This window comes from Crinia signifera, chromosome 8 (genome assembly GCF_055691185.1).
Source record: "Crinia signifera chromosome 8, ASM5569118v1, whole genome shotgun sequence".
NCBI classification, from domain to species: Eukaryota; Metazoa; Chordata; class Amphibia; order Anura; family Myobatrachidae; genus Crinia; species Crinia signifera.
The window spans coordinates 3,140,609-3,155,870 of NC_139224.1; the positions used below are offsets into that span (position 1 = coordinate 3,140,609).

The window sequence follows — 15,262 nt, forward strand, 5'->3', positions numbered from 1 at the left end:
TTTCTGTTACAGTACGTACACACCCAACTGTATAGCAGAGGATACACGTTCTGTTACAGTACGTACACACCCAACTGTATAGCAGTGGATGCCTGTTCTGTTACAGTACGTACACACCCAACTGTACAGCAGTGGATGCACGTTCTGTTACAGTACGTACACACCCAACTGTACAGCAGTGGATGCACGTTCTGTTACAGTACGTACACACCCAACTGCATAGCAGTGGATGCACGTTCTGTTACAGTACGTACACACCCAACTGTATATCAGAGGATGCCTGTTACAGTACGTACACACCCAACTGTATAGCAGAGGATGCCTGTTCTGTTACAGTACGTACACACCCAACTGTATAGCAGAGGATGCATGTTCTGTTACAGTACGTACACACCCAACTGTATAGCAGTGGATGCACGTTCTGTTACAGTACGTACACACCCAACTGTATAGCAGTGGATGCACGTTCTGTTACAGTACGTACACACCCAACTGTATAGCAGAGGATACACGTTCTGTTACAGTACGTACACACCCAACTGTATAGCAGTGGATGCATGTTCTGTTACAGTACGTACACACCCAACTGTATAGCAGAGGATGCATGTTCTGTTACAGTACGTACACACCCAACTGTATAGCAGAGGATGCACAATCTGTTACAGTACGTACACACCCAACTGTATAGCAGTGGATACATGTTCTGTTACAGTACATACACACCCAACTGTATAGCAGAGGATGCACGTTCTGTTACAGTACGTACACACCAAACTGTATAGCAGTGGATACATGTTCTGTTACAGTACATACACACCCAACTGTATAGCAGAGGATGCACGTTCTGTTACAGTACGTACACACCAAACTGTATAGCAGTGGATACATGTTCTGTTACAGTACATACACACCCAACTGTATAGCAGAGGATGCACGTTCTGTTACAGTACGTACACACCAAACTGTATAGCAGTGGATACATGTTCTGTTACAGTACATACACACCCAACTGTATAGCAGAGGATGCACGTTCTGTTACAGTACGTACACACCCAACTGTATAGCAGTGGATACATGTTCTGTTACAGTACATACACACCCAACTGTATAGCAGAGGATGCACGTTCTGTTACAGTACGTACACACCAAACTGTATAGCAGTGGATACATGTTCTGTTACAGTACGTACACACCAAACTGTACAGCAGTGGATACATGTTCTGTTACAGTACGTACACACCAAACTGTATAGCAGAGGATACATGTTCTGTTACAGTACGTACACACCAAACTGTATAGCAGTGGATACATGTTCTGTTACAGTACGTACACACCCAACTGTATAGAAGTGGACGCATGTTCTGTTACAGTACGTACACACCCAACTGTATAGCAGAGGATGCACGTTCTGTTACAGTACGTACACACCCAACTGTAATTGTTTTTTTAAAAAGCCAATTAGATTTTTAATTTAAAATGTTTCTGAACGATCACTTCCTACATAACACTGTTACTAGATGTAAAAGGTGAGGTCGGTGTGGCCAGCTGTAAGCTCACTGTCCTGGCGACCTGCGCTAATATCCCAGTGTCTCTGAGAGCTATTGCTGGGGAAAATATACCAAAGAATTCTATATAAATAGGGCTGCCATACTATTCCTACAGCCTGGGACGCATAATACAACACACAGGTTCTGTGGCGGCTGACTTGGGTATGGATCAAAGTATAGACACTGTCTAGGTCAGGTATGTCCAAACTATGGCCCTTCAGCTGTGGTGAAACTACACATACCAGCATGCCTTGCAATAGTTTAACATTCCCTAATAGCAAAACTGTGGCAAGGCATGATGGGTCATGTAGTTTTACAACAGCTGGAGGGCCATGGTTTGGACATGCCTGGTCTAGGTTGACACTGATGAAAGGTTGGCATATAAATAGGTCATTTTGTGTGTCAATGTGGACCCCTGAGCACGTAGACCGTATTGCTTCATGTGACATGCCTCAGGATGACTTCACCGCGCACCATCCGAGTCCACGTGGATGTTCAATGATAAAATAGTCCTAAATATGTGCTAAATATCCAATAAAAATTCCAGTGTCACTCACATGTGTTATATAAATTCAAATTAAAAATGATGTGTAAAACGAGATGATATTTCCTATATAAGGTAACATTACCGGTCATTATGGTGAATACAGATGTTTGCTTGGCAATTTTCACACCAATTTTGACAAATTCACTCGTCACTCGAGGGTTAAAGCAAGTTTACCAAGAAGTCGTAATTAAAAATAAATAAATAAAATCAATATCTGAATATTTTGGGCTACATCGTCTCCACTAATACTGTTTGGTAATTAGGGGCTTGTATAATAGCGGCCTATATTTACAGGATAAAGTCATGGTGCACAGAACACCTAGCTTGGAGAGAGATAAAGTACCAACCAATCAGCTTCTGTCATTTTTCCAAACACAGGGGCAGGCGTATTAAGCCTGGTGAAGAGATAAAGTAGGATGTGGTAACGCACCAGCCAATCACCTCCTATCATCTTTCAAACACAGCTGATTGGCTGGTGTGTTATCACCTTCTACTTTATCTCCACTTTGGTGCTGATTCAGAGACAGTCATTATGTGCTGAATTCGTCCCCGATGTTTGGTATTCGGGCATGCGCAAATATGCCGGCCGGAATAAAAGTCTAGACTGACTTTTATTACCAAAGGGGAGACAAATCAGGTCTGAGTCAGGCACTTTGGGTGAGATTTAATAGGATGAGAGATTCAGAAAATGAGAGATTTTGGGGGAAATCTCCAGGTTTTTTTTAAAGCGGCAATCATTTACACTTCAAAATCAAACTGATTTTGCAGTGTAAATGATTGCCGCTTTAAAAAAACCTGGAGATTTCCCACAAAATCTCTCACTTTCTGAATCTCTCATCCTATTAAATCTCACCCTTTATGTCTTCACTGGGCTGTTTGGAAAAATTACAGTTAGGAGCTGACTGGCTGGCACTTTATCTCTCTCCAATACGTAATAATAAATATTGTAAGACTATAGCAGAGGTGTTGCAGCGTTACTTCTCGCACAGATACTGTAGGGACATGACTTGTATCTGCCACAGTGCCATGGCGGAGTATGGAGACAGAGTGATAACGTACCAGATTACGGCTGATCGGTTTCCTGTGACCTCTGCCCCTCTCTGCACGGGATTATACAGCGTCTGGTTTGCGGCCCACCCCTGCAACATCCCATTTTAATAAAAGCGCAGAGGCTGGTGGAGGCATTAAGACGATTACCCTCCCTAACGCCGGCATTTTACACATTAACAGTCCCCGGTATAGGAAGCAAATCTCTTTACCAAACAGAAGAGGCTTTAGGCTAAGAGTCCTCATCTCGTGCATTCTGTTGTGAACCAGCTCCACCTTCTGTCTGTGGCCGACCTGGAAGATGGACACAGGTGTAATACATTGTATACAGAACACATACCTGCCTGGAAGTGCGCATTGGCAGACTCTTATCGCACCCCTTTAGACGCCTGCAACTTGGTTCTGAAATGTTAGTTCATCTGTCTGCCATCCTTGTTATAATGCAAACCGTGGTCTGATATACAGGCTGGTGACACAATATATACATGACAATAAGAATTGCCTAGTCATATGGTAACATGAACTGATGGGGTCTGAGGGGATTGTGACGTCGGCTCTGGTATCTGAGATGCCGGAGTCATAGGAGGTTAAGTCGCATTCCTCCCCACGAATCAGAAACAACGCAGAAATCTAAGATTAAGGCAAGATCAGAGCAAGGATGTAAAGTCCCCATTGTGTAACGTCAGGCTAACACTAAGTATTCCACATGTGATGACTTCAGACCAGAACACTTAGTTGTGAGGCTGCGGGGAAGTTACGTTGTGTTACCACGGGTTCATCATAGCCACTGAAAGGCAATGATAAAATGGGAACTCTAATAAATAACAGTTTATTTACGGTGCGTGCCACCCGCTGTGCCACCCACTGTGATCACGGTCCATGACTCAGGAATCTACTACGCTGGTTCCTTGTGCATTATGGCACGACAGATCACTAATGGGGGAATGCACCAAGGAACCACTGCACCCATAATTAGAAGGGGGCGGTGACCGAATCAGAACCACAGATTGTGACATATTGGAACCAGGGTCACCTGTCTGCCCCCAAGTAATTAGGGTGTGTGGAGGATCATGCCCATACTGGTGAGTGTTATCTGGGTATGTGCATTAGACAACTTCCAACAGGTATAAGAGTTTGTTGGGGAGTCCACCTTCACTGGCTGGGGGTATTTGGAGGAACTTGTCTTCAACAGTCACTGAAATCTGGGTATTTAGATGAACCTGCCTCCAATAGTCAGTGCTAAAGAGGTTTATAGATGAGTGGTAAAGGGCAACTGGGTACAGATGTGTCTGTGATGGGAAGGGGCATGTCATTGGCACCTGGCTGGGGGTAGTGGGGTAGGAGGAGGAGCCTGCCTGTGATGTCAGTGGCACCTGGCTGGGGGTAGAGGGGTAGGAGGAGGAGCCTGCCTGTGATGTCAATGGCACCTGGCTGGGGTATTGGGGTAGGAGGAGGAGCCTGCCTGTGATGTCAGTGGCACCTGGCTGGGGGTACTGGGGTAGGAGGAGGAGCCTGCCTGTGATGTAAGTGGCACCTGGCTGGGGGTACTGGGGTAGGAGGAGGAGCCTGCCTGTGATGTCAGTGGCACCTGGCTGGGGGTATTGGGGTAGGAGGAGGAGGAGCCTGACTGTGATGTCAGGGGCACCTGGCTGGGGGTACTGGGGTAGGAGGAGGAGCCTGCCTGTGATGTCAGTGGCAGCTGGCTGGGGGTATTGGGGTAGGAGGAGGAGCCTGCCTGTGATGTCAGTGGAACCTGGCTGGGGGTATTGGGGTAGGAGGAGGAGGAGCCTGCCTGTGATGTCAGTGGCACCTTGCTGGGGGTACTGGGGTAGGAGGAGGAGCCTGCCTGTGATGTCAGTGGCACCTGGCTGGGGGTACTGGGGTAGGAGGAGGAGGAGCCTGCCTGTGATGTCAGTGGCACCTGGCTGGGGGTACTGGGGTAGGAGGAGAAGCCTGCCTGTGATGTCAGTGGCACCTGGCTGGGGGTACTGGGGTAGGAGGAGGAGCCTGCCTGTGATGTCAGTGGTACCTGGCTGGGGGTACTGGGGTAGGAGGAGGAGCCTGCCTGTGATGTTAGTGGCACCTGGCTGGGGGTACTGGGGTAGGAGGAGGATCCTGCCTGTGATGTCAGTGGCACCTTGCTGGGGGTACTGGGGTAGGAGGAGGAGCCTGCCTGTGATGGGCAGTGGCACCTGGCTGGAGGTACTGGGGTAGGAGGAGGAGCCTGCCTGTGATGGGCAGGGGCACCTGGCTGGAGGTACTGGGGTAGGAGGAGGAGCCTGCCTGTAAGGTCAGTGGCACCTGGCTGGGGGTACTGGGATAGGAGGAGGAGCCTGCCTGTGATGTCAGGGGCACCTTGCTGGGGGTACTGGGGTAGGAGGAGGAGCCTGCCTGTGTTGTCAGTGGCACCTGGCTGGGAGTACTGGGGTAGGAGGAGGAGCCTGCCTGTGATCTCAGGGGCACCTTGCTGGGGGTACTGGGGTAGGAGGAGGAGCCTGCCTGTGATGTCAGGGGCACCTGGCTGGGGGTACTGGGGTAGGAGGAGGAGCCTGCCTGTGATGTCAGGGGCACCTGGCTGGGGGTACTGGGGTAGGAGGAGGAGCCTGCCTGTGATGTCAGTGGCACCTGGCTGGGGGTACTGGGGTAGGAGGAGGAGCCTGCCTGTGATGTCAGGGGCACCTGGCTGGGGGTACTGGGGTAGGAGGAGGAGCCTGCCTGTGATCTCAGTGGCACCTGGCTGGGGGTACTGGGGTAGGACGGAGGAGGAGCCTGCCTGTGATGTCAGTGGCACCTGGCTGGGGGTACTGGGGTAGGACGGAGGAGGAGCCTGCCTGTGATGTCAGTGGCACCTGGCTGGGGGTACTGGGGTAGGAGGAGGAGCCTGCCTGTGATGTCAGGGGCACCTGGCTGGGGGTACTGGGGTAGGAGGAGGAGCCTGCCTGTGATGTCAGGGGCACCTGGCTGGGGGTACTGGGGTAGGAGGAGGAGCCTGCCTGTGATGTCAGGGGCACCTGGCTGGGGGTACTGGGGTAGGAGGAGGAGCCTGCCTGTGATGTCAGGGGCACCTGGCTGGGGGTACTGGGGTAGGAGGAGGAGCCTGCCTGTGATGTCAGGGGCACCTGGCTGGGGGTACTGGGGTAGGAGGAGGAGCCTGCCTGTGATGGGGAGGGGCATGTCAGTGGCACCTGGCTGGGGGTACTGGGGTAGGAGGAGGAGCCTGCCTGTGATGTCAGGGGCACCTGGCTGGGGGTACTGGGGTAGGAGGAGGAGCCTGCCTGTGATGTCAGGGGCACCTGGCTGGGGGTACTGGGGTAGGAGGGGGAGCCTGCCTGTGATGTCAGGGGCACCTGGCTGGGGGTACTGGGGTAGGAGGAGGATCTGATTCCTGCCTGTGATGTCAGTGGCACCCGGCTGGGGGTACTGGGGTAGGAGGAGGAGCCTGCCTGTGATGTCAGTGGCACCTGGCTGGGGGTACTGGGGTAGGAGGAGGAGCCTGCATGTGATGTCAGGGGCACCTGGCTGGGGGTACTGGGGTAGGAGGAGGAGCCTGCCTGTGATGGGCAGGGGCACCTGGCTGGGGGTACTGGGGTAGGAGGAGGAGCCTGCCTGTGATGTCAGGGGCACCTGGCTGGGGGTACTGGGGTAGGAGGAGGAGCCTGCCTGTGATGTCAGGGGCACCTGGCTGGGGGTACTGGGGTAGGAGGAGGAGCCTGCCTGTGATGTCAGGGGCACCTGGCTGGGGGTACTGGGGTAGGAGGAGGAGCCTGCCTGTGATGTCAGGGGCACCTGGCTGGGGGTACTGGGGTAGGAGGAGGAGCCTGCCTGTGATGGGGAGGGGCATGTCAGTGGCACCTGGCTGGGGGTACTGGGGTAGGAGGAGGAGCCTGCCTGTGATGTCAGGGGCACCTGGCTGGGGGTACTGGGGTAGGAGGAGGAGCCTGCCTGTGATGTCAGGGGCACCTGGCTGGGGGTACTGGGGTAGGAGGGGGAGCCTGCCTGTGATGTCAGGGGCACCTGGCTGGGGGTACTGGGGTAGGAGGAGGATCTGATTCCTGCCTGTGATGTCAGTGGCACCCGGCTGGGGGTACTGGGGTAGGAGGAGGAGCCTGCCTGTGATGTCAGTGGCACCTGGCTGGGGGTACTGGGGTAGGAGGAGGAGCCTGCATGTGATGTCAGGGGCACCTGGCTGGGGGTACTGGGGTAGGAGGAGGAGCCTGCCTGTGATGGGCAGGGGCACCTGGCTGGGGGTACTGGGGTAGGAGGAGGAGCCTGCCTGTGATGTCAGGGGCACCTGGCTGGGGGTACTGGGGTAGGAGGAGGAGCCTGCCTGTGATGGGCAGGGGCACCTGGCTGGGGGTACTGGGGTAGGAGGAGGAGCCTGCCTGTGATGTCAGTGGCACCTGGCTGGGGGTAGTGGGGTAGGAGGAGGAGCCTGCCTGTGATGGGGAGGGGCATGTCAGTGGCACCTGGCTGGGGGTACTGGGGTAGGAGGAGGAGCCTGCATGTGATGTCAGTGGCACCTGGCTGGGGCCTGGGGGTAGTGGGGTAGGAGGAGGAGCCTGCCTGTGATGTCAGGGGCACCTTGCAGAGGGTACTGGGGTAGGAGGGGGAGCCTGCCTGTGATCTCAGTGCTACTCACCTTGATGCCCTCCAGCCGTGGCAGGTAGGTGTAGGGTCCGGCGGTGTCATCGTGCCGGAGCCGCGGCGGCCGGTGCTGTAGTGCCGGTGCAGGAGCGGGGCCCGGGGCCCCGGGGGTGTCGGCCTCGGACTGGCCGCCGTTGGTGTAGTACACATAGAGCAGCAGCGCGATGACATTCAGGATGTACACATGCACGAACACCATCACCACCACGAAGTACGAGCGGGAGCACACGCTGTTCCCCTTCTGTATGCCGGCCAGCCTGTCCCGGACCGGCGGGGGCTCCTCCTGGTGCGGCGGGGTGTCCCTCCCGGTCACCGAGCCTGCGCTCCCCGGGGCCTCCATCCCATCCCCGGCCTGACAGCAGCCGGTTACCCGGGAGACGGCGCGCGCTGCTGCTGCTGCTACCTGCTCCTGTCACCTGGGGGCGGGCACATGACGTCACGGGGGACCTGGGCGGTTACTAGGAGACCGGGCTGCAGCCTGGCTGTCAGTCACAGTGTACAGTAATCCTCCCCCCTCCTCCTCCTCTGTGTCTGCAGCATGAAGGATGGAATCCCCCCTGGGTGTCACATGTCCTGTGTATTGGAATATAATCCAGTCAGGCCAGCTGTTGTAGAACCAAAAGTCCAAGCATGCCCTGGCTATAGGTCCCAGAGCAGATGCACAATCACAGGCTGCCTACCTCAGGAGCATGCTAAGTCCTGGGCATGTGCCAACCCCCAGCATACTTCTCTAACAACCACTACAATATCATGTACATGGTGCACATGGAAAAAGGGGCATAATAGTACCAATTCACATAGTAGTGTCCATTATTCACATTACACCACACACACAGTGCTACTTGTACATTCTGCGCCAAGTACAGCCCCTAAGATACACTGCACCAGGTTCCCCTGTGGGCACATAAGTCAACAGGAGTAGTGTCCCCCTTTCTTAGAGCCACCTGTGTCAGCCCTGCCCATTTCCTTAAAGACACCCATATCAGCCCTGCCCCCTTCTTTAATGCCAGCTGTGTCAGCCCTGCCCCCTTCCTTAATGCCACCTGTGTCAGCCCTGCCCCCTTCCTTAGAGCCACCTGTGTCAGCCCTGCCCCCCTTCCTTAACGCCAGCTGTGTCAGCCCTGCCCCCTTCCTTAGAGCCACCTGTGTCAGCCCTGACCCCCTTCCTTAATGCCACCTGTGTCAGCCCTGCCCCCTTTCTTAGAGCCACCTGTGTCAGCCCTGCCCCCTTCCTTAACGCCACCTGTGACAGCCCTGCCCCCCTTCCTTAACGCCAGCTGTGTCAGCCCTGCCCCCTTCCTTAACGCCACCTGTGTCAGCCCTGCCCCCTTCCTTAACGCCAGCTGTGTCAGCCCTGCCCCCTTCCTTAGAGCCACCTGTGTCAGCCCTGACCCCCTTCCTTAATGCCACCTGTGTCAGCCCTGCCCCCTTTCTTAGAGCCACCTGTGTCAGCCCTGCCCCCTTCCTTAACGCCACCTGTGACAGCCCTGCCCCCCTTCCTTAATGCCAGCTGTGTCAGCCCTGCCCCCCTTCCTTAATGCCAGCTGTCAGCCCTGCCCCCCTTCCTTAACGCCACCTGTGTCAGCCCTGCCCCCCTTCCTTAATGCCACCTGTGTCAGCCCTGCCCCCTTTCTTAGAGCCACCTGTGTCAGCCCTGACCCCCTTCCTTAAAACCACCTGTATCAGCCCTGCCCCCTTCCTTAACGCCACCTGTGACAGCCCTGCCCCCCTTCCTTAACGCCAGCTGTGTCAGCCCTGCCCCCTTCTTTAATGCCAGCTGTGTCAGCCCTGCCACCCTTCCTTTACGCCAGCTGTGTCAGCCCTGCCCCCTTCCTTAATGCCAGCTGTATCAGCCCTGCCCCCTTCCTTAACGCCACCTGTGACAGCCCTGCCCCCCTTCCTTAATGCCAGCTGTGTCAGCCCTGCCCCCCTTCCTTAATGCCAGCTGTGTCAGCCCTGCCCCCCTTCCTTAACGCCAGCTGTGTCAGCCCTGCCCCCCTTCCTCAACGCCAGCTGTGTCAGCCCTGCCCCCTTCCTTAATGCCACCTGTATCAGCCCTGCCCCCTTCCTTAAAGCCACCTGTATCAGCCCTGCCCCCTTCCTTAGAGCCACCTGTGACAGCCCTGCCCCCTTCCTTAATGCCAGCTGTGTCAGCCCTGCCCCCCTTCCTTAATGCCAGCTGTGTCAGCCCTGCCCCCCTTCCTTAACGCCAACTGTGTCAGCCCTGCCCCCCTTCCTTAACGCCAGCTGTGTCAGCCCTGCCCCCTTCCTTAACGCCACCAGTGTCAGTCCTGCCCCCCTTCCTTAACGCCACCTGTGTCAGTCCTGCCCCCCTTCCTTAACGCCACCTGTGTCAGCCCTGCCCCCCTTCCTTAACGCTAGCTGTGTCAGCCCTGCCCCCCTTCCTTAACGCCAGCTGTGTCAGCCCTGACCCCCTTCCTTAATGCCACCTGTGTCAGCCCTGCCCCCTTTCTTAGAGCCACCTGTGTCAGCCCTGCCCCCTTCCTTAACGCCACCTGTGACAGCCCTGCCCCCCTTCCTTAATGCCAGCTGTGTCAGCCCTGCCCCCCTTCCTTAATGCCAGCTGTCAGCCCTGCCCCCCTTCCTTAACGCCACCTGTGTCAGCCCTGCCCCCCTTCCTTAATGCCACCTGTGTCAGCCCTGCCCCCTTTCTTAGAGCCACCTGTGTCAGCCCTGACCCCCTTCCTTAAAACCACCTGTATCAGCCCTGCCCCCTTCCTTAACGCCACCTGTGACAGCCCTGCCCCCCTTCCTTAACGCCAGCTGTGTCAGCCCTGCCCCCTTCTTTAATGCCAGCTGTGTCAGCCCTGCCACCCTTCCTTTACGCCAGCTGTGTCAGCCCTGCCCCCTTCCTTAATGCCAGCTGTATCAGCCCTGCCCCCTTCCTTAACGCCACCTGTGACAGCCCTGCCCCCCTTCCTTAATGCCAGCTGTGTCAGCCCTGCCCCCCTTCCTTAATGCCAGCTGTGTCAGCCCTGCCCCCCTTTCTTAACGCCAGCTGTGTCAGCCCTGCCCCCCTTCCTCAACGCCAGCTGTGTCAGCCCTGCCCCCTTCCTTAATGCCACCTGTATCAGCCCTGCCCCCTTCCTTAAAGCCACCTGTATCAGCCCTGCCCCCTTCCTTAGAGCCACCTGTGACAGCCCTGCCCCCTTCCTTAATGCCAGCTGTGTCAGCCCTGCCCCCCTTCCTTAATGCCAGCTGTGTCAGCCCTGCCCCCCTTCCTTAACGCCAACTGTGTCAGCCCTGCCCCCCTTCCTTAACGCCAGCTGTGTCAGCCCTGCCCCCTTCCTTAACGCCACCAGTGTCAGTCCTGCCCCCCTTCCTTAACGCCACCTGTGTCAGTCCTGCCCCCCTTCCTTAACGCCACCTGTGTCAGCCCTGCCCCCCTTCCTTAACGCCAGCTGTGTCAGCCCTGCCCCCTTCCTTAATGCCAGCTGTGTCAGCCCTGCCCCCCTTCCTTAATGCCAGCTGTGTCAGCCCTGCCCCCCTTCCTTAACGCCAGCTGTGTCAGCCCTGCCCCCTTCCTTAACGCCACCAGTGTCAGTCCTGCCCCCCTTCCTTAACGCCACCTGTGTCAGTCCTGCCCCCCTTCCTTAACGCCACCTGTGTCAGCCCTGCCCCCCTTCCTTAACGCCAGCTGTGTCAGTCCTGCCCCCTTCCTTAATGCCAGCTGTGTCAGCCCTGCCCCCCTTCCTTAACGCCAGCTGTGTCAGCCCTGCCCCCCTTCCTTAACGCCACCTGTGTCAGTCCTGCCCCCCTTCCTTAACGCCACCTGTGTCAGCCCTGCCCCCCTTCCTTAACGCCAGCTGTGTCAGCCCTGCCCCCTTCCTTAGAGCCACCTGTGACAGCCCTGCCCCCTTCCTTAATGCCAGCTGTGTCAGCCCTGCCCCCCTTCCTTAATGCCAGCTGTGTCAGCCCTGCCCCCCTTCCTTAACGCCAACTGTGTCAGCCCTGCCCCCCTTCCTTAACGCCAGCTGTGTCAGCCCTGCCCCCTTCCTTAACGCCACCAGTGTCAGTCCTGCCCCCCTTCCTTAACGCCACCTGTGTCAGCCCTGCCCCCCTTCCTTAACGCCAGCTGTGTCAGCCCTGCCCCCTTCCTTAACGCCAGCTGTGTCAGCCCTGCCCCCCTTCCTTAACGCCAGCTGTGTCAGCCCTGCCCCCTTCCTTAACGCCAGCTGTGTCAGCCATTTCCCCCACCCCTGTGTAAGTGCGATCACATCTCCTCCTCTGCACTGCACTGTGTTTCCTAGCCAGCGGATCCTTAGTAAATGTGCATACACACCGGGCGTTCTTTCCCAGCGTGTATGCTGACCTATGGGAAAAATCGTTCACCACTGTCCCTTACAGACTGGGCGGCGACTTAAATGAGTAAACTGAGCGGCTTTCAGCTCAAAGTGACCCAGTGTGTAGGGCCCTAAATCACAGCGCACCCTGCTGAGCAGAGCGCCGAGTCACAGGGACACAGGGGTGAGTGCCGATCGGTATCCGTGCAGCTGGCTGGGAGACACAGTGCTGTATGGCCACACACCTATTTACGGCCCTGGTGCATGCTTCTGTTATCTGATTCCGGATGTTAGATCGACAGCAATTAGGTGAACAGTAAATAAGTCCACCGTTATTAGTTGTCAAAGCCACAGGGTTGGTATTGACAAAAGGTCGACACGCGCACTAGGCAATGGTTGACGCATGAAAAGGTCACTGATTTTTTCACAATGCTTTTCATTCAGATGAATTGTTCATACTTTACAGGCCGAATGGACTACAATTGGGAATGGTGGTGTGCCAAGGGAACCGATCCATGCGAGGAAATGCTGTACACTAACTGGGGTCCATGTCAGATGGGTGTGGTATAGGGTTTCCGACAGTCATTAGCCCGATGTCGGGATCCAGACTGCCTGGACTCAAGACATCATGGTGAGCGCAACAAAGCCCCTTGCGGGCTCGCTGTGCTCGCCACCTATTCTATTCTCCCTCTATGGGGGTCGTGGACCCCCACGAGAGAAAATAGCGGGTGGCCGTCGGTCACCCGTCTGATGGCGTTTTGACAGTCGGGATCCCAACTGTCGGAACCGCGTCCGGCACCCGTCAGATGGAGAGCCCGGCTTTATCAGAGCAAGTCCATGGCTATTTGAAATCTTGTGCTGGCTCACGGTCCAGCAGCCAATCAGGAGCCACCATTGCCGACTCTAGACTGATTCCAGGTAGTTACTTAGTCTGGGAATGCCTCCCCTCCGGACGGGCGGTAACCCCAACATTAATCTCACATCATAGTTACGCATGCTGCTGGACACTACAAAATCCTCTTTACAATTCCCATAATGCTGCTGGCATAAGGGGTTCTGCCATTGTGAAAGCAGATATACAACGCATAAAATGCAATGTTAAATATAAGAGGTCATAGCGCATAATATGGACTAGAGTAGGAAGTAGGAACGGCCTTTGCGCTGATATTATTACCTGTTCCAGTTATTCAGTACCTGGGTATCGTAGGTATATTTCTGTCCATCACATTTCTTTACGGATTCTAATCACCTTTTTTAACCATGTAAGTAGGAAGAAGCTGGGGGTCTCCAGAGGGGGCCACCTGTTACCCATCAATGCTTTAAACAGTGTACCTTCTAATACCCCGTTCTCACTGCCGCAAAAACCCGGGTATTTGCCAGGGCGAGCAGTAATTTCCTGTGTCGTGTCTCTGTGTGAAAGGGTCTTTGTGAAATTCCCGGATGTTATGCCCTGGGAATTACACACAGGTTTTTTGCAGGGTTTTTCCTGGGTAATACAGGGTATATGGCAGTGTGAACAGGCTAGACCTGGGTTTTGCTCAGAAAATGCAAAAAAAGCAAGTTTATTGCATTGCTCAAAGCTGCTTTTTAAACAGCCAATCAAAGCTGTTATTAGATGCCACATACTTGAGGGCAGGCATACCAGGGGAAGCAGTGTGAACAGGGCAGACACGGGAATTTCCCAGGTCTAAGGTGCAGAATGAATGGGGTCTGTAGAGCGGAGATGCTCTATGCCCCGCCAAAACCACGGGAACAAAAACCCGGGATTTTGCAGGGGCAGCATAAGCAAGAAGCTCCACACTGGAAAGGGAAAGAATGGAAGGTGAATGAGGTGCTTTGGGTAGTGTATTGCACACCAGCAGAGACCTCCACGTTCTCTCTAAATATAACGGCAATCTTGGAATTATCAAAACAAAGTTGAGAGCCAACATTTCTAACATCCAGACACATTCCCTGCGAGATAACAGCCCCAGAGCTGGTCTTTGTCACGTCTCACAGTGTTTTACATGCACACTCAGACTGTTGGTGATCTGTTTTATATACAACTTCCCCTGTTCCCCTTAGTTATCTCTAGCTTGATCTAACACCCAGAATGGCTCCAAACTTGGTAAGGAGGCTAATTAGGAGATGGAAAGGAGGATTCCGAGGCAAAAATGTTGTGCAAAAAGTTGCAGATAGGAGGAATAGGGCGCTATGCAGTGTGACAAACGGTGAAAATGGACAGACAAATAAATAACAAGACTAAACTAAAAAAAGATGTTGGGATGCCGGTGGTCGAATTTCCAGTGCCGGAATCCCTGTCGGTGACAAAAACACTGGTTTAACATCACTGTAGATCTCAACGTCGGAATTCTGACAGGTAGCATCCTGACGGGATGATCGGAAGTATATCTGGGACTTAGTGTTGGGCCTGGTCAATGATCAGTGACCAATGGGGACCACCTGAAGCCAGCCAGGAGGTGTGCCAGCAGCGCGTTGAGCAATACAGAGCAATAACTTGGTCCCAGGTGCCACATGGTAGGAGCCTGGTGGTGGCATCAACATAGTGGGTGGAGTCAGCAACAGGCTGTTATTGATGGGAAGAGGGAATCCCCTATTGGACAGGACACGCAAGATCCTGAGCCCAATCTGGGATCGCTTGTTGCAGACACCGAGGGCCCATCGTTAATCAGGAGACGTGTGACTGCAGTACAGTAGACAGGACACGTAAGATCCCAAGCCCAATCTGTCTGTCTGTCTATCTATCTTAGCATTATTGATTGTGCAGATGAGAGTCATTGCGAATCCAGTTGATGACTTCAGGTTGGTTTCGCTAAGGACAACGCAACTAGTCATTGTGAACCAGCGGAGGGAGCTGAAGCTTCAGGCGATTGGCCATTAGTTTGGCGATACATTTTCATGTCAGCGGTAAGGAGTGAGATGGGTCTATAGCTAGGACATAAGGTAGGGTCTTTACCACTCTTTGGTATGACCGTTATATCTGCTTCAAGGGACTGTTTTAGTATCTAAAACTCAGGTACGCTCTAGTCATTAGAGGTGCGAATTTATCCTTAACCCTCTGCAGTGCATTTATTTGGAATTTTATTTATTATTCACAAATGTTCTACATACAAAGTTGAACGATGTTAATGTCTTATGCTGGCCACACATCAGACCAACTTTCCTTCAACCAT

General features: G+C 54.2%; 1 protein-coding gene across 2 annotated transcripts in view; it reads right to left on the minus strand.

Annotated features, from left to right (window-relative positions):
* The window catches only part of P4HTM (prolyl 4-hydroxylase, transmembrane), a 76,129-nt gene extending 67,904 nt beyond the window's left edge, over window positions 1-8,225 (minus strand). For both annotated transcript variants that reach the window (XM_083155585.1, XM_083155584.1), the window contains exons 1-2: window positions 7,781-8,225; window positions 3,354-3,435 (exon numbers count right to left, since the gene is read on the minus strand). In XM_083155585.1, coding sequence (XP_083011711.1) covers window positions 3,354-3,435; window positions 7,781-8,125 — 427 coding nt within the window. In that variant the 5' untranslated portion in view covers window positions 8,126-8,225. The remainder of the gene's footprint in view (window positions 1-3,353; window positions 3,436-7,780) is intronic.
* Between the last annotated feature and the right edge of the window lie 7,037 nt (window positions 8,226-15,262).